The 23,253-nt window shown below is 55.0% G+C and overlaps 1 protein-coding gene across 1 annotated transcript in view; it reads right to left on the bottom strand.

The window, feature by feature from the left end:
* The window catches only part of MYO7A (myosin VIIA), an 89,710-nt gene that overhangs the window by 53,612 nt on the left and 12,845 nt on the right, over nucleotides 1–23,253 (bottom strand). Inside the window, exons 3-14 of the mRNA XM_017893590.1 lie at nucleotides 21,306–21,419; nucleotides 15,770–15,922; nucleotides 7,926–8,110; nucleotides 7,235–7,356; nucleotides 7,012–7,154; nucleotides 6,645–6,758; nucleotides 5,611–5,764; nucleotides 4,531–4,607; nucleotides 3,772–3,891; nucleotides 2,939–3,081; nucleotides 1,727–1,937; nucleotides 1,070–1,205 (exon numbers count right to left, since the gene is read on the bottom strand). Coding sequence (XP_017749079.1) covers nucleotides 1,070–1,205; nucleotides 1,727–1,937; nucleotides 2,939–3,081; nucleotides 3,772–3,891; nucleotides 4,531–4,607; nucleotides 5,611–5,764; nucleotides 6,645–6,758; nucleotides 7,012–7,154; nucleotides 7,235–7,356; nucleotides 7,926–8,110; nucleotides 15,770–15,922; nucleotides 21,306–21,419 — 1,672 coding nt within the window. The remainder of the gene's footprint in view (nucleotides 1–1,069; nucleotides 1,206–1,726; nucleotides 1,938–2,938; nucleotides 3,082–3,771; nucleotides 3,892–4,530; nucleotides 4,608–5,610; nucleotides 5,765–6,644; nucleotides 6,759–7,011; nucleotides 7,155–7,234; nucleotides 7,357–7,925; nucleotides 8,111–15,769; nucleotides 15,923–21,305; nucleotides 21,420–23,253) is intronic.

Here is a 23,253-nt window from a genome sequence, read left to right as displayed (position 1 = left end):
ATTGAGCCCATCCAAAAGAATTGAAAGCAGGGACTTGAATACATATTTGCACACTAGTGTTCAGAGCAGCACTATTTACAAAAGCCAAAAGGTAGAAACAACCCCAAATGTCCATTCGCAGATAAATGGATAAGCAAAATGTTTATCCACACAGTGAAATACTATTCAGCCATGAAAATGAGGGCAATTGATACATGCTACAACGTGGATGAAAATTAACGACATTATGCTAAACGAAACAAGCCAGACACAAAAGGACAGTCACGCCTTCACAGCATAATGACATTTCAGCCAACTACGGATACAATAGTGGTGCCTAAGATGGTAATAATGTATTTTCACTGTACCTTTTCTATGTTTAAATGCACAAATACTTACCATTCTGTCAAAACAGCCTACGGTATTTAGTACAAGAACATGCTGTACAGGTCTGTAGCCTGAGGGCAATAGGCCATACCAGATAGTCTGGCTGTGTAGTAGGCTGGACCATCTAGGTGTGTAACTACACTCTACGATGATTGACAATGACCAAATTGCCTAACGACACATTCTCATAAATGACATTAAATGATGTACACCCATATCATATGATTCCACTTATATGAAGTACCTAGAATAGTCAAACTCACAGACAGAAGTAGAACACAGGTTACAGGGGACTAGGGGTTGGGAAAGGAGGCATCGCTCCATGCACGCAGAGCCTCTGTTTGGGGCGGTGAGAAAGCCCTGGAAATAGCAGTACTGGATGCGCAGCACTGTGAAGTACTTAATGCCACTGAATCCAACACTTGGCCATTTTAGTCAAGTATATATATATATATATAATATATATTAGTATATAGATATACTATAGAAATTATAAGTTATATAAAATATATTATACATATATAGATATATATTATTTTATAGCTATTATATATAATTATATAATATATTATATAGTATATATATTATGTATATTCACAAATTTAAAAAATCTTTAAAATTCCAGATATCTTATTCCTGGGCTGGAGAAGGGGAAGGCAGGGCTACAGGCAGGGAGCAACAGACAGCTGGCAGCCCTCTGTACCTTGGGTCTCATAGTAGACGACACCTGCAAAATGGTTGATGCCAAACTGGGTCTCGTGGTTGTTCTTGGGGGGAATGTAGTTTGCGTTGAGCTTGTGCTGGGAGTTCAGCTTGTGTAACATGGTGGTGTCCGTGCCCTGGGGAGTGGAGGGGCAACTGTGAGTCCACCCTCTCCTCCATGGGCCCCACTCCCCTCCCTGCCCATGTCTTTGCACCCTGTCTCTTCTTCAGGAGCTTCCCTCCCTTTATTTCTACCTCACATAGGAGCTCCCTGGGCCCCCATTTCCCCATCTCTTAAGTGGATGAATTGGAACTACGCAACTTTGAAAGTGCGTTCCAGTTTAGACAATCGATTTCCCAAGACTAAAATCATGGGTGCAATCCCGTCTCCCCCTCCCCAGCTCTGAGATATATGCTGTGTCCTTAGCACCCGTTCTGTGCCAGCTGCATGCTTGGATCTTCATGGCCTGGCCCAGGACCCCGTGGACTGTAGGTGATTCCCAAATGGCAGATGACTGTACTTGAATTGGCCCCAGAGCCACCTTGAGGGGTGGGTAACATTAGTCCTATTTTGCAGATGAGGAAAGCTGTGGCTCAGAGCAGGGAAGGAAGCTGTGCACGCCCAAGACCCCGGGAGGCGGTGGCAGGGCCGGCCCACCTTGGGGAACTTGCTCTCCTCATCGATGAGGGAGATGATATTCATGGGCTTGTTGGCGATCATGTCCAGGGCGTCCTGGTTGTCGGTGAACTCGATGTGCAGCCAGTCAATGCTCTCCAGGTCATACTCCTCCTGCTCCAGCTTGAACACGTGTCTCACAAAGAACTGCTGCAGGTGCTCATTGGCAAAGTTGATGCAGAGCTGCTCGAAGCTACAGGGGCACAGGGATGGGGTAAGGGTGTTGTTCAGGCCCCACCCTGCAGTTCAGAGCCTGGCTCTGCCTCCACCTGCAGCGTGGCCTTTAGCAAGCTGCTCCCATCGTGGATTCCAAACTCTGAGGCAAGGGGGTTTATCAAGTCCACCTCCCTCCAGGTGCAGAGGAGGACACAGAGGCCCAGCAAGGGCAAAGGACTTGTCCAGGGTCACTCCGTGAGCCAGAAGGAGAGTTAAGGCTTTTCAGGACCCTTTCCCTTGCATGATCAAGCCCTGGGGAGGGCTGGGGATTGGCAGGTGGGCACTCAAACCCCAGGCAGATTGCCTGGGAAAGAGCCCAGACGCTGGCTGGTGGGCCATACAGGGATATCGAAAGTGGCCTTGGGAGGTGGGAAGGTGGCTGACAAGGCTTGGGAAACAGCCCCGGCTGCAGACAAGGCCGAGCCACAGACACAGCCCTGTGTGTTGCGTATGGTGTTTTGGAGCTGGAGGAGGGCTTTGAGACATCCAAACTGCACAGGAACTGACATGACTTGCCAGGTCCTGACTTTCCAGCAGGAAGTGGGGCTCCAGGACCCACCTGTACGTGACAGACCCATCAGCCCCTCATACGGCCCCTAAAAGGCAGAGAATCCCAATGGTGGCTGAGACCCCAACACAAGTGTGGCTCAGGCCCGGCCTCCCTGCTTTGAGACACCTTGCAGCATGGATCTGGGCAGATCAGCAGTGGCCAGCGGGGCCTGGAGACCAGAGGTTGCCTCCCCAAGTGTTCAGGACGTGTACAGCCTCCTCACAACCCCAGCCAGGCTCAGCTGACCTTAGGGAGGTGAGGGACACAAGGGGATGAGAAAGAAGGGCAGAGGGTCCACCATGATGGTGGAACAGCCTGGCAGAGTGTATTAGGAGGCAACTAAATGTGCTTCACAAGAGAGAGACATGATTATTTCTTATGTCCGTATTGGGGAAGGAAATTCCCATGAGCGGAGCCCCATGCGGTACCTGTTCACAGCAAAGTTCTCGAACCCAAAGATGTCCAGGAGGCCGATGGACCTGCGAGAGTTCTTCACATCCTGGGAGGGAGGCTTGTAAATTGCAGCGTTGATCTTGTCCACAATCCACACGAACAGCCGCCCGTAGATCCCCTGAAAGGCAGTGATCAGCCACTGGCACCAGCCACACCCTTCCCCAAGGGACAGGCCAGGCTCCTAGACCTTTCATGGCCTCGCTCTAGCCCTTGCGTGGAACAAAGTGATATGTGGAAACCCCAACCCTTTACTTAAGCTGTTCCCTCTGCCTGGAGCCCCCTTCTCCTGCTTGAACAGTTGCTACACATTTTTCAAGGCTCTGTTGAGATAACAGCTCCTCTCTGAGAAGCCTTCCCTGACCCTGCAGCCGGGGAAGGAGCCCTCCTTGGGGCTCTCGTCTCTCTCTCCAACCCTGTTTATCTCTGAGGTCCCCGAACACAGCCCAGGGCCTGGTGTGGTGGGTGAAGGCTCCATGAATGGCAAACGAGGGGCTGTAGAAACAGGACCCGATCCAGCCCCTCTCTTCTGTGTCTTCTACAGAGAGACCAAAGAGAGTAACCCGGGACTGGGAACAGCATGGCTGATCAAAGCAGGCCAAAAGCCAAGGGCCTGGGGTGGCCAGAGCTAGGAAGGTCCCAGAGGAGCATGGGCACCTGGGACTCGAGGAAGGTCGACTGTGGCCCCGGGGCAGGCAGGGGTGGCGACCCAGACGTCTACCCGCCTCCCAGGACTCCTTGGCACCTGCTCATCAACAGCCCAAATTCCCAAGGGTTCGGGCGAGCAAGCGGCCCCTTCCTTCCAGCCCACCTTGACGAAGGCGTCGCGTACGTCCAGTGCCTGCTCCCTGCTCAGTGGGGTGGACACCGTCTCCCCACGGGTGATGAGGGTGCGGCTGGTCAGGCAGCTCATCAGGTCTGGGGGATTCACCTGGTGCAGGCAACACCCCCGGTGCTCACCATCCAGACTGTCCCTTCCCTCCACCCACAACCAGACCCCTCCACTTTCCAGCACTGGCCTGGCCCAAACCACTGCCTCCACTAAGCACGCCAGCCCCAGGGCCCACGGCAAATTCTCCCCAGCCATGGAAACCTGCCCTGGTGCTGCCTGGAAGGAACTTCTGTCTCCTTGACAGCCCCGCTTAACTCCCTCCAGCATGTCACCTGTCCTTTCTAGGACCATCCCTAACTCTGGCTTTATTCATCCCGGTTTTCCAACCCTAGTAAGTGTTTGCTAAAAGACAGACAGACTCAATGCATTTGACCCATGGACACCAGTGCCCTTTGCCCAGATGTGGAGACTGAGGCCCAGAAGGCAGGGATGACTCACCCTGGGTCACATAGCCCAGGGCATCACAGGGCCCCCACCTGCCCCGCCATCCCCAGGGCAGCTCCTTCAGGGCCTATGCCTAGCACAGGACCTGCACACGGTTGCTTCTCCATATTGAACAGAGCTCTCCAAACCAGAGGGTCCCAGCCATGTGGTTCCCACATCCCAGCCCCCAATGAGCTTGAACTCAACCCTTCAGACGGACAGAAGTCGTGGAGGGGAGAGAGGCCGGGCACTGACCTCAAGCAGGGATGCAGCTGTGGCCAGCGACGGGGAGAAGAGGACCTCACAGGCATCCAGATTTTCAAATGTGCGGGCTGTTGGCAGTAAAGGGCACAGCATCAGGGGAGGGAGGGTGGGCAACAGGGGCAAGGGGACTGTCCTAAGAGGACTAGGCTGTCACTCCTGCTGCCGGGGTCCTGCCCTGTCTAGGGAGGGCATCAGCACTGTGACTAAATGCTTCCTGGGTCAAGGTGTATTTGATTAATGTTCTCACCATGAGACTGCAGGCACCATGAAGGTAGGGACCATGTATGCCCCTCACATGGCACCATGCCTGGCATTCAAGGAACAGACACTGGTCGTTGCAGCTCTCTCCCCACTCCCAGGGCTCTTGGCAGCAGCCCTGGCTCCTGTTAGACAAACTTTGGATCGCCCTTCCCAACATGTGCTCTGTTCTCAGGGCCTTTGCACAAGCTCTTCCTTCTGTCAGCTTACATTTCCCTGTGTCTCTTAAGTCTTTCAAGATGACTAGACTGTGATCTCCTTAGTGCTGGGATCATTCATTCCCTGGGCACATTTCCTGGGGCTCCTACTCTGCCTGGGGACCATGCCGGGAACCAGGGGCAAGAGCAGAGTGGGACCCGCCACCTGCCTCAGGGGACCACCTCCCAGCCTGGCACACAGTAGGTGTCCAAGAATGTTAGATGAATGAACATGTTCCCTTCCCTAGCCTTCTCCCTTTCCAAAGATGGCTATCCAGTCACTCACACCTTACAATGATTAGTTCAAAGATAAACCCTCTCTCTAAGACATCTGACTGTAAAGAAGAAACCAACTTTGAAGTGAGTCTTAAAGGGTCCATAGACAACTCCCAATATACTTTAACTGTACCTCTCCATGGTGGACTGTCAGCACAGCAACACTACACCCAAAGCCGATTTCAAGCTAGCAGACCTGTTCAAATCTACCCACAGGCGAATTCTTCCCAGCTTCCATCCCAAGAGGGCATGTGTTGGGACAGAAATACCATGTGGGCAGCAAGGCACTGCACTGCACTTGGCGCAGGGGTGGGGCAGGGCAAGGGCAGTGCAGCCTCACCCTCATACTGCAGGTTGCCCAGGTGCAGGATGGCGGCCAGGAGCTTCGAGATCTCCCAGTTCTCGGTGTCAGTGAACATGAGCACCTTCATGGCGGAACGGATATTGGCGTACTCCTGGCTGTCCACCCGGCCCTCACAGGTTACGCAGTTACCCTGGTGGGCAGGGTGGGAGAATGGGGTGCAGGAGGATGTCAGTGTACCCCCAGAGGGGCAGTGCCTGGCTGCCTGCCCAAAAGGCCCTTTCTGCCTGACAGGCCAGGCCAGCCTGGGGCCCTAGGCGCTGACCTCACCCAGTGAGCACCACAACTCCTCCAGAAAGTCTGGAGAGTCTAGAAAGCCTGAGCTTCCCAGGAACTCATTCTCCACATCTAGGGGTGCTGGTGCCCCTTCTTCAGAAGAGCAGGCAGGTCACTGATGCCAGGCCAGTCCCTGTTGCCCACCTGGCAGTCACAGCACTTAGGCCCTACTAGGCTCCTGTAGCCCCCCCCAGGGATACCCACTATCAGGGACTTGACCCCCTAGGCAGGTACTGCCTGGTGGAGACAGAGGAGAGAGGTAACTGCATACATGCAGGGCATCAGCGGGGGCACACCACATTTTCTGTGTGTCTACAAGATGTGTGTGTGTGTGTGCGTGCACGTGTGTGCCAGCTACAGAAGTGCCAGGGTCACCTGTCACCCTAAACACACATCTGCACAGACACACATACGCTTCAGGTGCTGTAGCCCACACTTACGTCCATGTGGCTGCCACCCCAGCCAGCCCAGGCAACCAGACATGGGCTCTCCCCAAGGCTAAAAAGGGTGGTGCTCCCCAAAGCAGCCTCCATGGCATGCCCCAAGGTCCCCCCCACCCTTTGCTTGGTGGCAGCAATGGCCAGGGCGCCACTTCTCCTTGGTGTCCAGACAAGCCAGCAAGAAGCTGGCACCTGAGCCCTGTGACCAGTGAGACCTCAAGGCTGAGTCTGCAGCAGCCAGCTCCCTGTAATCCTAGGGTGGGTGCCCCCCTACCCAGGTGCCCGCCTGGGCCTCACCATGGCCAAGTAGTTGTAGTCAGAGGCCTGGCCCAAGCCCAGCTTCTTCTTCTGATCTTCACTCATGCCCTCCAGCATGCAGTAGAACACGTGGTAGTTCCTTTCATCTGGGGCCTGAAAATGTGGGCACAGTGTTGGGGGTCAGGGGAGGAGGGCCAGAGGAAGCCATCAGGAACTAGCCTAGGATGATGGTCTACTATTTTAACAAACAGCTTGTGGAGAAGCCCATCGGTGGGTTTCATGGTGGGGTTTCCAGCACAGAGGTAAGCAGGCAGCAATACGGGCAGGTGGGGGAGCATCAGGGCCACACAGACCCCTGAGGCCAGGGACCTGGGTCTATTCCTGTATCCCTGGTGCTCAGGCCCACCTGGCGACAGACGCGCGACTTCTCCAGCAGGTACTGCTCAATCTTGGCGCCCTCGATGGCGCCCCGCTTGTTGAAGTGGATGTCGATGTACTTTCCGAAACGGCTTGAGTTGTCATTGCGGATGGTCTTGGCATTCCCGAATGCTGCGGAGTGAGTAGGGTGTCACTGGCAAAGCCCTCTCCCGCCCCACTGCCTGGTCCCACCCTCGGAACCCTGGTCCTACCTTCCAGAATGGGGGTGGCCTCCAAGACCTGCTGCTCAATCCATGAGTGTTGCCCACTGATGGCTGCCAGGAACTGCAGGATCAGCTTTGTGCTCTCTGTCTTCCCAGCCCCAGATTCCCCACTGCAGAGGGAGGGAGTGGCAGGACCTGTCACAACCTACAGGGACTCCCCACCCAACTGGAACTCAGCCCAGGCTGCACCATCCACCAGCTCCCCCATCTGTAATACCGGCTGACAATATGGACCCTCCAGGGCTGGGGCAGGGCTCAAGGGCCCAGTGCTCTACTGCATTCTCCTTCACCTTCATTCAGACACAAACACCCCTGCATCTGTACTTGCCATAGAGAACAACACATATTAGATGTGCAGTCAATGCTTTGTCTTTTACCCTCTGTCCAAAAGAAAATAGGAGCCTGAGATGTCAACTGACCATAACTTAACAGGAGCCAGCAGTAAACAAGGCTGGCCTCAAAAGCTAACGTGAGCTTTGGTAGCGTAGAGATATGATACCTGAGAAAGGGGAGGTGATTTTCTACATTGTTACACAGCACAGAGTACATAGGTCTGGTTCCTGAGGAGCTTGATGGCATTTCTGATAGCACGGGCAATTCCTAGAGGTATCAGCAGGAACCCACAGCTGGAGCTCTAGGTCCTAAGCCTGGAGCTCCACACAGGTGCTGGGCCGCCCACCTGATGATGCAGCACTGGTCACGGCTATTGCGTTTCATGTTGAAGTAGCAGTTGTCAGCAATGGCAAAGATGTGAGGGGGCATCTCCCCAATCTTCTTGTTGGTATACTGGCGGATGTGCTCTGGTGAGTAGATGGAGAGCAGCTGGTAGGGGTTCACGGCCACCAGGATGGAGCCCGTGTATGTCTGTGGGCAGCAAGAGATGGGGAGCTCACTGATTCTGTGTGGGAGACTCTGACTCTAGAAAGCTCCTGGGCTCTGCTCTGGAGGGAAGAATCTTGGCTTTGGAGTCATGTGGGTGGACCTGGAGCCAGAATCGGGCCTCCTTAGGAGCTGGGGCAGGGCCATCCGTCCAGCACTGGGTCTGGCTTGGAGTTAGTGCTCAGTGACATTTGATGAAGAGGTAGGTGGAGTCTCTACCCCTAGATTTCCTTCTCTTTATCTGTAAAAATGAGCATAACTGTTTGTGAAGATGAGAGGAGGTGATATCTTTTTAAATTCATGGCACACAGTAGGTACTCTGCAAATGCTGACTCCCACCATGGCCTTCAGGCCCTGTATCCCAAGCTTTTGGAGTGAAATTAATCAACAGGACCATGTCCGGGGGGAGGCCAGGTTGGTGAGGGAGAGGGGTGTGAGAAATGAGCTATGAAGAGCTGAAGGAGTTGGGGTATGTGGCTTGGGGGCTGGGTGGGCCCCACTCTCTGTAGCACTGCCCCAGGACAAAGGGAGACGCTGCGCTCCGGGGGACAGAGCACCTCCAGTCCTCCTGCACAGCGTAGGCACAGGGGCCAGGCGCACCTCAGATAGCCTTAAGGGGGTTCTCTACTTGGGCTCCTCTGTTAGTGCAAAGATCGGCTGTCTGTAGGCAAGGCTTCCTGTTGTGGGCTTGGGGTCCTGCCACAGGGGACAACAGCCTGGCCCTCCTGCCACCAGAGCAGGGTGAGGCACTCAGGGTTACTTCTCCCTCCTCCCACCCCATGTCTCAAACTTGAAAAGGTCAGGCAGGCCTAGACCATAATTGGCAATGGATGTATTGATATCTGGGGCCTGGAGAGGCTGAAGAAAGATGTCCAGGGGAGGTGACAGTCTGCCCTCCCCCTCCCATTCAGGGCTCAGTGCATCACAGCAGAGCCACAGCTATGCCCCAGCAGCCTCAGCCTTCCGTGGCCATGCAGGGAGCTGACCTCCCTGGCTGCAGGCCCTGCATGCTGGGGGAAACGCCCACCCTGGGGCCAGGTGGGGCCAAGACCCAGCCTCCAGTCCTGGCCTTGGCTGTCCTGGACCAGGAGAGCTGGCCAGAAACTGCCCTTCTCTGGGCCCAGGAAGACCTTCCTTTCCCACCTAAGCCTCTTCCTCCAATCAGCCCGTGGAGGGAAGCACTTGAGCCTCACTGTGCTGACCCACTAACCGTGCCACGAGAGCCAAGCAGGAAGAGCTACGGTGGGGTGGGGGTGGGAGGCTGGAGGGGAGCAGCCAGGCCAAGCAGGCAGCCAAATACGACACCAGCTGGAGCTGGCTTTCTGTGCCACACTCACCCGCCCTCCGCAGTTGGTCTGAGGTTGCAAAGTGCAGAGCAGAAGAAAAGGAAGCTCGTCAGTAGGGAATAGGGGCTATAAGAGCATTTTCCATGAATGGCACCCACATGGCCCAGGGCTGCTGAATTCTCAGATCAGGCCCTGCCCTTGGACCCCTCAGGCACGGTCCCCTACAGTTCGGCCCTGCCCAGCCGTGGGAACTAGCTAGATTCTGGTGGAAACCTGCATCAGACTAGGAACCAGCCCCAAAGAATATCCGTTTGGCAAACCTCAGTTTGCTCATTTGTAAAAGGGGAGGTTAACACCCACTTCCCTTGGCTGTTGTAAAGACTAAAGGGAAAAGACATAATTTTGCCAGGTGCCTGGTACATAAACGCCACCTTCCTTTCTCTCTTTTGAGGCAGAGTCTCGCTCTGTCGCCCAAGCTGGGTGCAGTGGCTCAATCTCAGCTCACTGCAACCTCCATCTTCTGGGTTCAAGAGATTTGCCTGCCTCAGCCTCTCAAGTAGCTGGGATTCCAGGCATGTGCCACAATGCCCAACTAAACTTTCTTCCTGATTTCTTCTTAATAATGTGATGCTCAGCCATCTGGCCCATGATCCCCACACAGCACAGGCTGATGCCATGCAACCATTCAACAACCCTCTACTGAGACACACGGGGAGGCTGGGGTGTTAGGGTCCTGATGGAGGCACCTAGAGCTCATGAGGTAGGGGTGTAGGGGAGGGAGAGCCAGGGGGCCCGCCCGCGGGTAGCAAGCACAGAGGCGTGGAAGGGCTTGACATTTGGGAGGTCTGCTGCTGAAAGGTCATCCTGGCAGTTGTGGGGATGAATGGTCGTCACCCAGGCTGGAGGCAGAGGCCGTTTCAGATCTAATGGACCAGCCTCCAGGAGGCGGTCAGAGCCCAATGGAGGGAGGCCCTGGGAGCAGGCTCCGTGGCCACGTGCAGGGCACGTGCAGTCCAGAGAGGGAAATGGGGGATGCTGAGATGCTCTGAGAAGCTGGCCCAGGGCTGGGGCTAGGCCTTTTCCCACCCATGGCACCCACGGCCTTCTCCACTCTGCCCACAGCCCAGAGGGTCCTCCTGTGCATGAACCCTTCAGCCCTGAGCCTCCTGACGTCCCTACTTGATGCCACCAGCACGTCCAGACCAGAGCTTCCCCTTCCCTCCAACTCTGCTCTCTCCAGCCTTCCCAACTTGACCAACAGCATCACCACATCCCTCGCCCAGGGCAGGAACCTGGGGAGCCCCTGGACACCCCTCCCTCACAGCACTCCCACTCTCCATCTGCATGCCGCCTCCCTGGCCAGGCCATGCTCATTTCTCAGCAGCCCACTGCAGGTGCCTCCCCACTGGGCTCCCAGCTTCCACATTCGCCCCCACAACAATCTACCTCCACTCAGAGCTGCGCCGGCTTTTAAAACATCTAACCACATCATCCCTGCTGAAAACCCTCCAGCGGTTTCCCACAGCCTCCGGACAAAGTCCAAATGCTCTTCCTGCCCACAAAGCCCCAAGCCCTGGCCCCTGCCACCCTCGTCAACCTCAACCCACAACCAAGAGGCTCCATTCATATGAAACTCTCAGTTAAAAGCACCACACTCCAACCCCTGCCATCTCAGCCCAGGGACACACTTCCCCTACCCCTTCACCCAGATAATTCCTTCTCATCCTTCAGTTCCAAGCCGAGATGATGCCTCCTCCAGGAAGCCAGGCACCTTCCTGTACAATCATCATGCCCACAGGTCTCCTTCAGCATGCCCAGCTGATTCCTCTACAGTCCCCATTCAAGGCCTCCATCCTTCAGGGCCTGTCTCCATGCACGGCACATAGGAGATGCTCAGCAACATTTGCTGAGTGGCTGAAAGAGCAACTAGATCAATGGGTGGGGAAGTGCTGGGTGAACAGCTTCCACCGCCAGCCACAGCAACCTGCAGGGAAGGTAGCGAGGGGACAGGCCTGTCAGCAGCACTGAGGCAGCCCCAGCTACGCTGACGGGAAGGGCGGTTGGGATGTGGCCAGTGGAAAACCACAGAACAGCGTGGAAGGGATGCTACCATCTGTGCAGAAAAAATGAATAATTTTTTGTATATGTATGTATGCATGTATGTATCTACCTAACTACTACAAAACAAATAATAGAAACGAGTCCGCCTTCCTCGGTGAGGAGGATTCTCTCCAGCAACAGGGCGAGAGCAAGCCCTGTTGGGCTCAGGACTTTGCAGCTCCCACTCCATCACCCCTTTTACTCCTCAGAAGGCCTCGGGAGGTGTGGTCATATTCCCCTTCCGCAGATGAAAGAAGCGAGCCTCCAGGAAGTGGGGAGACTTGTCAAGGTCACACAGCAGATGTGTGTGGGGTGAGGTGAATGAGAAACCCTGGCACCAGAGCCCCAGCTCTGGCCTCTCCACCTGGGCTTCCCCAGACCCCAGAAACACACCCACAGGACCTGCAGAGCCAGCAGCTGGGGTCTCCTGAAGAGGAGGCTGGCCACCACTGGGAATGAGACCCTGGCCCTATCCGGGCTTCTGTGCCCATTGGTCCTCCAAGGTCTTAGCACTGCTCCCTGAGCCCTCTGGCCTGTCCCTCTGACTCTAAGGATTCAGATTGGCAGAGAATTGACGCTCAGCACAGACCTCTTGCTCAAATCTCTAGTAGTAAAATCTGCCCTGTGGAGCCACAGGTTGGGTGGGGAGAGAGAAGGACTGTTCCCAAACCAGGGATACAGCACATGTGGTCCCTAGGGGTCCCCAGACAGAGCTCGGGGGACTTCATTAGCATTTAGCAGGCCATGGAGACCAAGAACACATCCTGGGACTCTCAAGTCTTCCCAGAGCCACAGAGGTGCCCACTCCATGCAGTCTCCCTGTTGTGCCTAGGAAAGGCTGAGACCAGACAGGGATAGGGACGTCCCCAAGGGCACACGCCAAGACTGGACACCAGCCTCCTGCCTCCCAGATCAGGGCTGCAGCCTCTGCTCAGCGTTAGAGAGCCCTGGGTCCCCACCAGCCCTTCCACTCAATGCAGGGACAGTCCTTGCTCTCTGGGCATGCATGAGTGGTTGCTAAATGTTCTCTAAGGGCCTTTCCTCATCCTGGAGTGGCTAGGGCTGATATGTGGCCCTGGGATGCTCTCTTGGGCTCCTGGGGACAGGGAAGCTGGAGGCAGGAGAGCCCAGGACAGGCAGTCAAGAACAGAGCATCCACCGGCCCAAGGCTGCGAGCTGGCCATGGTAATCGGAGGAAATCCTGAGTGCATGTGTTGTGCCCAGGGTAATCCAATCCATGAAGGGACAGGAGGTTGCCATGGTTAGGGACAGGTACAGTTTCTGGGTGGAACGATGGCCCGGTTGCTTCTTCAAAGCCCTGCTCTAATCCTACCTCATCCACCAAGTCACAGAATCATGAACTCAGCGAGTCAAGGAAACCTCTTTGAATCCTGTAGTTCTTGAGCATGTCCAAGAGACACTGAGAATCGAAGGTTGGCGGACTATTGGAGCTGAAGCCCTTCCAGGTACTACAGCGTGGTTTCCTGGCCAGGCATCCTGGACAAGAAGGCAGCTTAGACACCTACCTGGGCCCCTACCCCATCCCTCCACAGGGGACGGCCCCGCCTCCTCCCTCTCACCCAGAAAATAAGTCAGAAAGGTTATGTGAGAACTTCAAATGATGCAAATGGTTCAGATTTGGGGCCTTTCTGGAGAACCCATAAATCCCTGAAGTTATTTTCTTTGAAACCCTCCTGGAAGATGTAATGTCCAAGCGATCCTCTGCTGGCTGCCCGGGCATCAGCTCACCACCCTCCTAACTTTACAGACAAGATTCACTGAGCCCACGGGGTCTGAAGTCTTTTCCTCCCTCTCCCTTATGAATCCTGTTTTTGCCTTTGTTCCTAGATGCAGCTGACCTACCGACTCCCTCGTGTGAGGACCGGCTTGCCTGCACTGTGGCTGATCCACAGGCTTCAAGCCCCTGAGCTATGCTGAGACACTGGGCTGCAGGAGGCCTGGTGGGACAACTTCCATCTTACCCAGCTCCTCCCCTGAGACGGGGCCCTCTGTGTCTCCTGACAGGAGAGTGGGCCTTGGGTTCCAGCCTTGGCATAGGACTAAGACAAAGCATTGGCCCTGGAAGTGCCCTGTAGGCAGATAGACAGGCTCCCTGCTCACCTAAGACTGCCCAGGCCTGGGTGAGTGGCCACAGAGGACCCCAGCACCCACCAGTGACCACTTGCCCTCCAGGGAGAGGAACAAAGAGGGGGCTGCCAAGAAGTGGGGTGTGGACACCAGCAGGTCCTTGTGAGATACAGTGGGTGGGCGTCCCTGCCCTGGGCTCAAGTTCTAGCTCCTCCCCACTGCCTGGGTGATGCTGATGACATCTGGAGGTACCCTCCATGCCCTGCCCCTCTAAGTGCAGGTGAGGCCTGACTGAGGAACAGAGTGAGAGGGGCATCGTCAGGGCTAGAGGGCTCTCTGCCAAAGTCACTTCCTATGCCCAAACAATGGATGGCAAGGAGCCACATGCAGCCCCTCCTCTGGAGCCTAAAGCTGCAGAGGGACCTAGAGTCAGAGAGTGGCTGAGGACCTCTCTGGCAGCTGAGGAGCCATAATTCAGGGCTTCTGAGAGGGACTGAACCCCTGGCCCTGAGAGCTCCTTGCCGTGATTCTTCAGTGACAACACCTGGGGCTCTCTGAGACTTTTCCAGCCCTGGGCCCTGGCACCCCTTCATGGCCCTGACAACCTGAGGGATGCTGTGCCTGCTGATCACTCACCAGCATGGCCCTGCCTCCAGCATTTATTCAGGCCATGCCCCCTCCTGAATGCCATCTCTACCAGCCAACCTCACCCACCTCCAGAAGCCCAAACACCACTCCTCTGAGCTGGGAGCCAAATCACTCCTGCAGACCCGACACCTCCCCCAGTATGCCCCTAGTACCAGCCTTCCCTGGGCCTCGGTCTCAAGATAATCAGGCCAGCACTGTGTGGAGGGGAGGGGGATCCTTCCTGCTCCCTGCTGGGGGTTGCACCTCCTTGGTTTCCTTTGCCCTTGCGCTGCTGGAGGATGGGTCTGGGTCAGAAGCAGGCAGTGACCCAGGCATGGCACGGCTCTGGGCCTGATTAAACCTGCGGCGTCTCAGTTTCCCTGTCTGCAACTGGGCTATGGGGCTAGAGCAGCAGTTCTCAGAGTGTAGACCAAAGACCCCTGGGGGTCCAAGACCCTTACAGGAAGTCTGCAAAACCTTCTCTTTTCCAACTACACATCTGTGAGGCCAAATTTTCTTCATACACTTCAGCCAAAATATCACATCAGACTGGACATTAAGCAGAGATGAGAATCCAGTTGGCTTTATTAAGCCAGACATTAAAGAGATTTGAAAATACCTGTAAAACAGTGCTACTCTTCTCACCATTTTTTTATTTTGGGAAATGTCATTTTAGTAAAATGTTATTTATGTTATCTTATAACAGATTTATCATGGTTACTTTTCAAAATTAATACACGTTTCTAAATGTCTCAGTTTTAACTTCTAATATGGCAAATATCAACAGATATAACTCAGTATACAAAAGTCCTTTGGGATCCTTAATAATCCTCAATAATTTTTAAGAACATAAAGGGTTCCTGTGACCAGAAAGTGTGAGAACCTCCAGAGTAAATGATCTGCACGGACCCTTATTGTTCTGATCTTCTCTGAGCTCAGCCTCTTGGAATCTGCTGTATCCTGGCTGGGGAAGACATCTTTATCTGTCCTCTTGAGTTTGAAGGTGGAGAGTGGTATGTGTGTGTGTGTTTCTAATATCAAGGTTTGAGGGGAGGAGGAGCAGAGCATGTTCCCTCCTTTAGCACCCTCCTGAGGATATCCATCCATCCTCTCTTGCCCCTGAGGCCTGATGGCAGGTCCTAGCCCCTTAGCAAACACCCAGCAGAGCAGCCCTTCCGTGCCTGGGCAAAGCACCAAGCCGCTCACTGACTCCGCTCTGGCCTCCCATTGGTTCCAAGGCCTAGAGAGGCACATGAAAACTGTGTAGTACAAACCGCTCCCCACCCCAACCACACCACAAAAGCCACGGCCCACGAGGATGAGCCCTCGCCGCCAAGCGAGCGGCTGCTGGCAGATGGGCCCCAGCAGGGGCCCCGGGGTCCAGCTGTACAGCGGACAAAGTCTCAGGAGGCGGGGCCCCTGGCAGGGCGGGCGTGCTGGAGGCGAGATGGGAGAGACGGGCGGGGTGGGGCGGGGCGGGGCGAGGTTCGTGGGGCGGGGCGTGGAGGGGCCTGGACTGGCACGCCGGCGGGGCGGCACTCACGTAGATGAGGTGGTCCCGGTAGCGGATAAGCAGGTTGCGCAAGATGCCCGCCTCGTTGAGGTCCCCTAGGCGGATCATATCCTCCACTCCGTGGACCGACGTGGGGTGCATAGGCTTGATGTGCGTTGCGTTCTGCGGGGAGATCCAGTGTTCCTGCGGGGAGCCGGTGGCCAACATCAGCGCGCTTCAGGGGAAGGGGCCGGGATGGGCGGGAGCGCGGGGTTAGTGCCAGCCCCGGTAAGGGCCTTGACCTCTCTCGCGGTCAAACACGGTCAGTTCTAACAAGGTTGAGCCTTTCAGGATGGTACTAGCCACCTCTACCCCTCAAGGACGGCTCCTTCTCTTAGGGGATTCTCTCGCAGACCTAAGAGGTGGGCAGAGCAGGGATTTTGGCCCCAGCTGACTGCTGTCAGTAAGGGGATCAGAGTTCCCTCAGGCCCTCTGCAGGATGGAGTGGAAAGGGTACTAATTAGAGGTAGACAGGCTTGGTCTCAAATTCAGGCTCCGGTGGAAAAAAACAAACAAACAAACATTAAAAAGTGATTTCAGATAGTGCCAAGAATACCTCAACAGGTGTATGTGCTGGAGAGTCATGGGAGGAGCTGCCTGAGATGGCGTGGTCAGGGTCTACCCCTCTGAGGGGGTGGCATATGAGCTGAGGCATGAAGGAAGAGAAAGAGACCACTGTAAAAAGATTGGGGGGTGGTGGGGGGCAGAGGGCTCCAGGTCCAGGGAACAGCAAAACAATGGCTCAGGCCGGCAAAGCCTTGGCACATTCAAGGGAAAGATGGAAGGCGGGGCGGTAGCAGTGGTGCTGGGGAAAAGTGGACCCACCGGGCGGTATTTCCTGGGGCTTGCTGATGAGCTGTGGGAGCAAGGGGTGTCAACTCTCGGGACCTGTGAGCTGAAGTGGAGGACACAGGTTGCTTGCCCAGCTCTCCTTACTCTGCAGTATTCCCCGGCTGCCCTGTGGTGGCAGATGGGTGAGCATTTGGGAAGTGCACCAGCTCTTTCAACAAGCTGGCAAAGCCCTGGTTTCCTCAGGGCCCTAGAGCCCTCCCCGACCCCAGAGGGGGGTCTCCAGCACCTTCGCAAAATCCCAGACTTTCATGGAAGTGTGGCCACCGCCTAAGTGTACCTCAGTCCTCCCATCCCCAAATGCCATGACCCAGTAGCCCCAGGACCTGCCTTTTGGGGGAAAAGGGGACCTCTCTGCCATCCCCCAGCTCAGGCCCTGAGACTTGCTGAGCAGATGTGAGGCACACACCATGTCCTCCCCCACCTGCTCCTCCTCCAGGTCCCTTCTAGCAGAGCCAACCCCAACAGCTGGCCACTAGCATGAATCTGGACATCAGCTCCCCTCCACCACCACCCCAGTCCAACGGGTCACCCAGTCCTGCCCATTCAACCCTCTAAAAGCTACTGAGTGGGCAGTGCCCTCCTCATCACCCTCAAGCTCACACCCTGATTGAGACCACCGTTTCTCACTGGCTCCTCCATCAAATCCTTCGTCCCCTGGTCCTTTCCTGAGGCACGCTCCTGACCCTGTCACTCTGGGGCTCTCAGCCCTTCCCTGACTCCCCTGGGCTCCTCAGCCTGGCATCAAGGGCCCGCATGTGCTGGACACAGGGATCCCTAGCCTCCATCCCAGCTACCCCTGGCACTTCCTAGCCAGGGAACATGGGTTTCGTGTCCCCAAAGGCCTCTGTGACTTTGCTCCACCATTCCCTCTACCTTCTTTCTCCTTAGCCTTTGAGGCTTGGCTCAGAGGTTTCCCAGTTTCTGAAGCCTCCCCTGACAGTGCTGGCCACCCTCGCCTGTGCTGTCCCCCTGCCTCCACGGCCACATCTGAGGCCACGGTGTCTCGCACAGGGGCTAGGCACAAATGATGTGGCAGGGAGCCTCTGATGGGAAAGATGGCTGGCTGGTGACTGCAGGGGACCAGGTCTGAATGAGAGGCAGAAGTCAGTCATGGAGAGACCCCAGAAGTCCCCCATTTCAGCCCCTTCACTTTACATGAGAAAACAGGCTTGGAGGAGGGTGGCAGCCTGCCCAGGCCCTCAGGGGGATCAGGGGCTGCGCTGGGCAGAGCCCCCCAGCCCAGTTTCCCTGACACTCCATGGCACTTCCAGGCCAGCAGCACTTCAACACAGGGTAGGCTCTCATGCAGCCTCCCCAAGGCGAGGGGTTGGGTGCTGACGTTAGGGAACCTGCCTGGACTTTCCAGTCCCGTGTGGAACATTCCTCTCTCCCAGGCACCCTATGTCTTATACAAGCTGATCCCGTTGGAAACTCTCCCCACACCGTCCCTGCTCTGTGCCTCTGTCCTAGGCCCCAGTGTGGACAGGAGGGGAGAGGGCTCCTGGGCAGGCTGTCTGCCATCCCCACTTGACCCCAACCTCAGGCCCCCACATCCCTCCCCAGGACAGTTCAGCACACAGGTTGACAGTGCTCAGTCATGGCATGACCCCAGACCCCAAAGTACATCAATTTACCCTCCTGAGCCTCCACGTCCTCAGCTGTGAAATGGGAATGAGAGTAAGAGTCCCTTCTTCCCAGGGGTTTTGGGAGGACTGATGGATGTGATCACGACATCCATCTTTGTTGACAGCTTTCTCCTGCCAGATCTGTAGAGTGCTGCTGCTTGGTAAATGCTCAGCCAGAGCTGGGCATTTTCACTCTACTGCCTTTTGATTTACATTTGCTCTTCTAACATCCCTAACAGAGAATCACAGACCCCATTTAATAGTGACGAGTCTGACTCAAGAGGTAAAATGACTTGCCCAGTAGCTGCGCCACTCACACTGTTTCCTGCGTGGGAGGACTCCCAACAGAGGCCAGCACCCTTCAGGGCAAGGTCCACAGGTACCTACTAGAGGCCAAAGTGTAACCAGGGCAGTAGCTGAGGCCTGGCCTGAAGGAATGCCAGCAAATGGGGGAGGGGAACACGGTCAATTTCAGGGACCAAGTACGCCTTTGGGAAAGAGCTGGCCTGGACTGAGCGGGGACAACTTGCTCCCTAGAGGAAGGGAAGGAGGGGTGTATCTGGCAACAGAAATGGCTTGGACAAAGGCAAGACACTGGGATTCCAGTGGGGACTGGAACCACAACCTTTCATTCATCACTCGGCGAGTCTTTGCCAAGAGGTTTCTCTGGGCAGACCCCTTGATGAACTCTGGGGAACCAGATGGGACTGGCCTGTTCCCTGCTCTCAAGTTGCTAGGAGTCTGTGGGCAGACAGAGGGGTAAGAGATGACAGCCTGGAGTGGGGAGAGAGGGGATGGAATGGGGGTGGGAAAGGCTTGTAAAGAAGGGGTCTGGAAGCCCTGGGGGTCCAATGCCACGGATGCAAACCCCAGCCTCCTGAACTGCCCCTGCCAGCCAGTCATGCCCACCCTTCCTGCAGCCCCCACTCTCAGGGCCTGGGTGGAGGAGAAGCGGAAGGGGACCTTTGGGATTCGATGACTCAGAGTTACGGGACACCATCTGACATGCAACATGACCCAGGTGAAACTCAAGCCTGCAGACAGAGTCCCTGGTCCCTACCCTGGGGGCTCTGGGCAGGTTAGCAGGCCTGTCTGTGCTGCCAGCCAGCCTGTGCCTCCCCTTCTGGGGCTGCACCCTCACAGTAGCTTCCTAGAGGGTCCTAGAACTGGAGCCTCTGGAACAATATTGGAAGCACTTGGGTTCTACAGCCCAGGGGCCAAAAATGTGATTAGCAGAACCTGACCCCCAAAGTCACCACTGAGATAATGCTGACAGGGGAAACTCATGCATAGAAGACAGAAGTCCTGGGTTTTAATGCCAGCACCACCACTTACTAGCTGTGTGACTGGCTGCGTGGTCCCTCTATGTGCCTCAGTTTCCTCATGGGGTAACAGTTCTTTCCCTCCCTGCCTTCCACAGATGCCATGAGAGTCCAAAGACAGAACTTGGGTTAAAGGGCCTTGTAAACGCCGAGGGGATGCACCTGAGGGCTGCAGGAATATCTGGGGTGCTCCTGTCCACTCCATGTCAAGTACCTGGCCTCGAGGGTCCTGAGCCCTCCTCTCATCCCCAGCGGACCCTCGGTTTCAAGTCCCTGCACCCTCTTTCTCCTGACTGTCCTCCCTCAGACCAGGAGGCTAAGACAGGGACTCAGTCCAGTTCTATGTCCCCAGCCCCTGGCACACCACGGGGCACAGCCCACATTATGGCAGAGCTGACTCTCCCTGGGTTCTTCATATCCCTGCTAAGCTGCACCTGTGTGCTCTGCACCCCATCTGCATACCCCCAGTGACACACACATGTGCATACCCCCAGTGCACCACACATCTGCATACCCCCCAGTGACACACACATCTGGCATTACCCCAGTGACACACACATGGGTGATGCCCGTGACCACACATCTGCCAGTACCCCAGTGACACACACATGTGCATTGCCCCAGTGGACACATCTGCATACCCCCAGTGCACACCACATGATGCATGCCCCATGACCACACTCTTGCATACACAGTGACACACACACGTGCATGGGCCCCAGTGACACACACATCTGCTGCCCCCCCCCCAGTGACACAACACACGTGCATGCCCCGCGTGGACACACACACGTTGCATGCCCCCAGTGACACACACACCTGGCATACCCCCCAGTGACACACACACATCGTGCATGCCCCAGTGACACACACACCTGCATACCCCAGTGACACACACACGTGCATACCCCCAGTGACACACACACGTGCATACCCCCAGTGACACACACGTGCATGCATGCTCAGAGGCCCCAGAGCTTCCCCTCCGGGCCCTCATGTGAACCAGCCACCTTCTCCAGGGCAGGCCCCTGACTTCAGACCTCTCCGAGGCCCCACTATCACTACCTAGAAAACTTACACTTCTGGGGTCTCTTTCCTTCTGGGCCACAGGTAAAGTGTTAATCTGTGAGACCAATTTCCGGGGCAGTGTCAAGGTGGACAGTGGATTCATGTGATGTCAGTAACCCAATACAGCAAGGCTGTGGGCGTTCATTTAACTTTCAGGCTAGCACTAACTTCACTGAGGCGTTCTACACGTGTGATCTCACATATGGGTCAACAGTCCTGTGAGATACTTATTATTATCCTCATTTTACAAAGAGGAAACTGAGGCTCAGGAGAGAAGGAGACTTGGCCAAGGTGGCACAGCTAACAAGTGGATGAGATGGGATTTGAATGCAGTCAGTCTGCCCCCAAAGCACCTCCGTGTCTGAGGAGCTTCTAGCCTGCTCCCCCTGCACTCAAACCCCACCATACACACACATATCTCTAACACCAGGCAGAGTGAACTGAAGTGCTTGTGGAAACAGAACGAGTAGCCTGAGGCAGGCAGGGGGTTCCCTCTTGCTGGGGTGCTGGGGAAGGCTCATGGAAGGAGGCATCTGAGAGGCAGAAGTGGGGGCACGGGCACAGCCTCCATCTCCTTTAGATCATCTCCCTGCTTTGAGACAGCTGTCAGCCCAGATCTTCCCCCAAGGCATGGGGCAGGAGGAGGGAGGGGCTACTCACATTGCCTTCATCGTCCACCACCTGGATCTGCCCAGAGTCGCAGAGCTTCACCACTGCCCCGATGGGCACATCAAACTCCTGCCCCGATCTCAGGTCCATCCACACATAGTCCCCCTGTGGGCGAGAGAGAGTCCCAGGCCAGGTGAGCAGGGAGCCCCCTTCCAGGCAGCCCTGTATCCCTCTGCTACCACCAGAGGCTCTGGGCCAACCACAGAAGGGGGAAGAGAAGGGGACTCACACTTACTAGAAACGTTCTGGAGCAGGGCAGGCCCTGGGCTGGGCATTTATGCAATGCCATCAGTCCCTCCTCTAGAGCAGCCATGTTCCCATTTTACAGAAGAGTTAGCAGAGGCTCAGAGAGAGCCAAAGCCTCTTGAAGCCCAGCTCTCCCCATGGATCTACACTCTACATGTGTATGACAGAGTCACTGGAGTCTAGACAGAAACACCAGACCACTCAAACCACTTCCTCTCTAACATGAGGTGACACCAGAACACACCCAGACCGTGGGTGATCTGCATCCTTCTTTACCTCCAGGGCCAATTTTCATCATCATCATGACAGGTTCCTCACAGGGACACCACTCCGTGCTGGGCCCTAGATAAGGGTTCAGCCACATTGTCTTCTGGCATGTGGGGAGAGCCCTGACCTTGCAGGAGGATGTCATTTTGCATTTCTGTGGCATCTGGCCCAGGGCCTGGGTCTCACTACTCACTCAGTAAGGGATCGTGAGAGTCAAACTTAAAATCCCAAGTCAGAGAAATGGACTGAGAACAACCACATTCAGCACTGATGGATTCAACAGATATGTATTAATTACCTACTGAGTACAAAGCACTGATTAATCTAAATGCTGGGGGCTGAGCAGTGATTATGGAGTCTACATTCAAGTTAGAGGTGGTGACAAACAACTGAGATCAGCATGATCACTTTGGATACTGGGGTGAGTGCTGTCAAGGGAATAAGCAAGCCAATGGTAGAGAATGACAGAGCCAACTAACCTAGACCCAGTAGCCAATGCTGCATGGAGGGAATCGCTGAACTGACACCTGAAGGGTGACAAGCAGTCAGCCAAGGGAAAAGCAGGGGACGGTAATCCCAGCATAGGAAAGAACATGTGCAAAGGCCCTGTGGCAGGAAGGAACAGCCAGGAGGCAGGACCTGATGAGCAAAAGGGAGCTCAGAGAAGTAGACAGGGTCCAGGATACACAGGCCCTTTGTTGGCCTTGGGATACAAGCTTAGATTTTATTCTAATCCTAATAAAAGTATTCTTTTTTGGATGGTACTCAAACTCCCTAGGAGTGTGGAAGAACTCAGACATTCTAATAAGAATATAACTTAATATCAAATCGCAAATAAAAATGTAACAGCTGATAAAACTGATTCACAATGAAGTAAACCCGTGGGAATGGTCTGACAGAATCTGTTCCGGCCTAGGAGTCAGAAGACTGGGTTTCAGGCCCTGCCTGGCCTTGGTGAGTCGCTGACCTCCTTGAGCCTCAATTTCCACATTTCTCAGTGAAGGCTGAACTCAGTGAGTCCAAGACCAACTCATTACTGTTTTAGCCTCCTCTTATTCCCATCAGAACCAGCGACAGTCAGGCATTGTTTAACGCCAGAGATAAGTTCTGTGCGAACATCTTGGAGTCATCGAGTGTACCTCACAAACCTAGATGTGTACTTCACTACACACCTAGGCTAGATGGGGTAGCCTCTTGTTCCTAGGCTACAAACCTGTACAACCTGCTACTGTACTGAATACTATAGGCAGTCGTGCTCCATGGTGTATATTTGTGTATGTAAACATATCTAAACATACACATGAAAAGAATAGTAAAATATGGTATTATAGTCTTATGGGACCACTGCCATCTATGTGCTTTCTTCCAGCCACAGCTGCCCCTGTGGACCCTCTCTTCATATGAATGGGAGGCTGGCACATGATAG

Source organism: Rhinopithecus bieti, unplaced genomic scaffold (genome assembly GCF_001698545.2).
Source record: "Rhinopithecus bieti isolate Rb0 unplaced genomic scaffold, ASM169854v2 scaffold_23868, whole genome shotgun sequence".
Taxonomy (NCBI): domain Eukaryota; kingdom Metazoa; phylum Chordata; class Mammalia; order Primates; family Cercopithecidae; genus Rhinopithecus; species Rhinopithecus bieti.
This window is presented reverse-complemented; position numbering and strand designations above follow the sequence as displayed.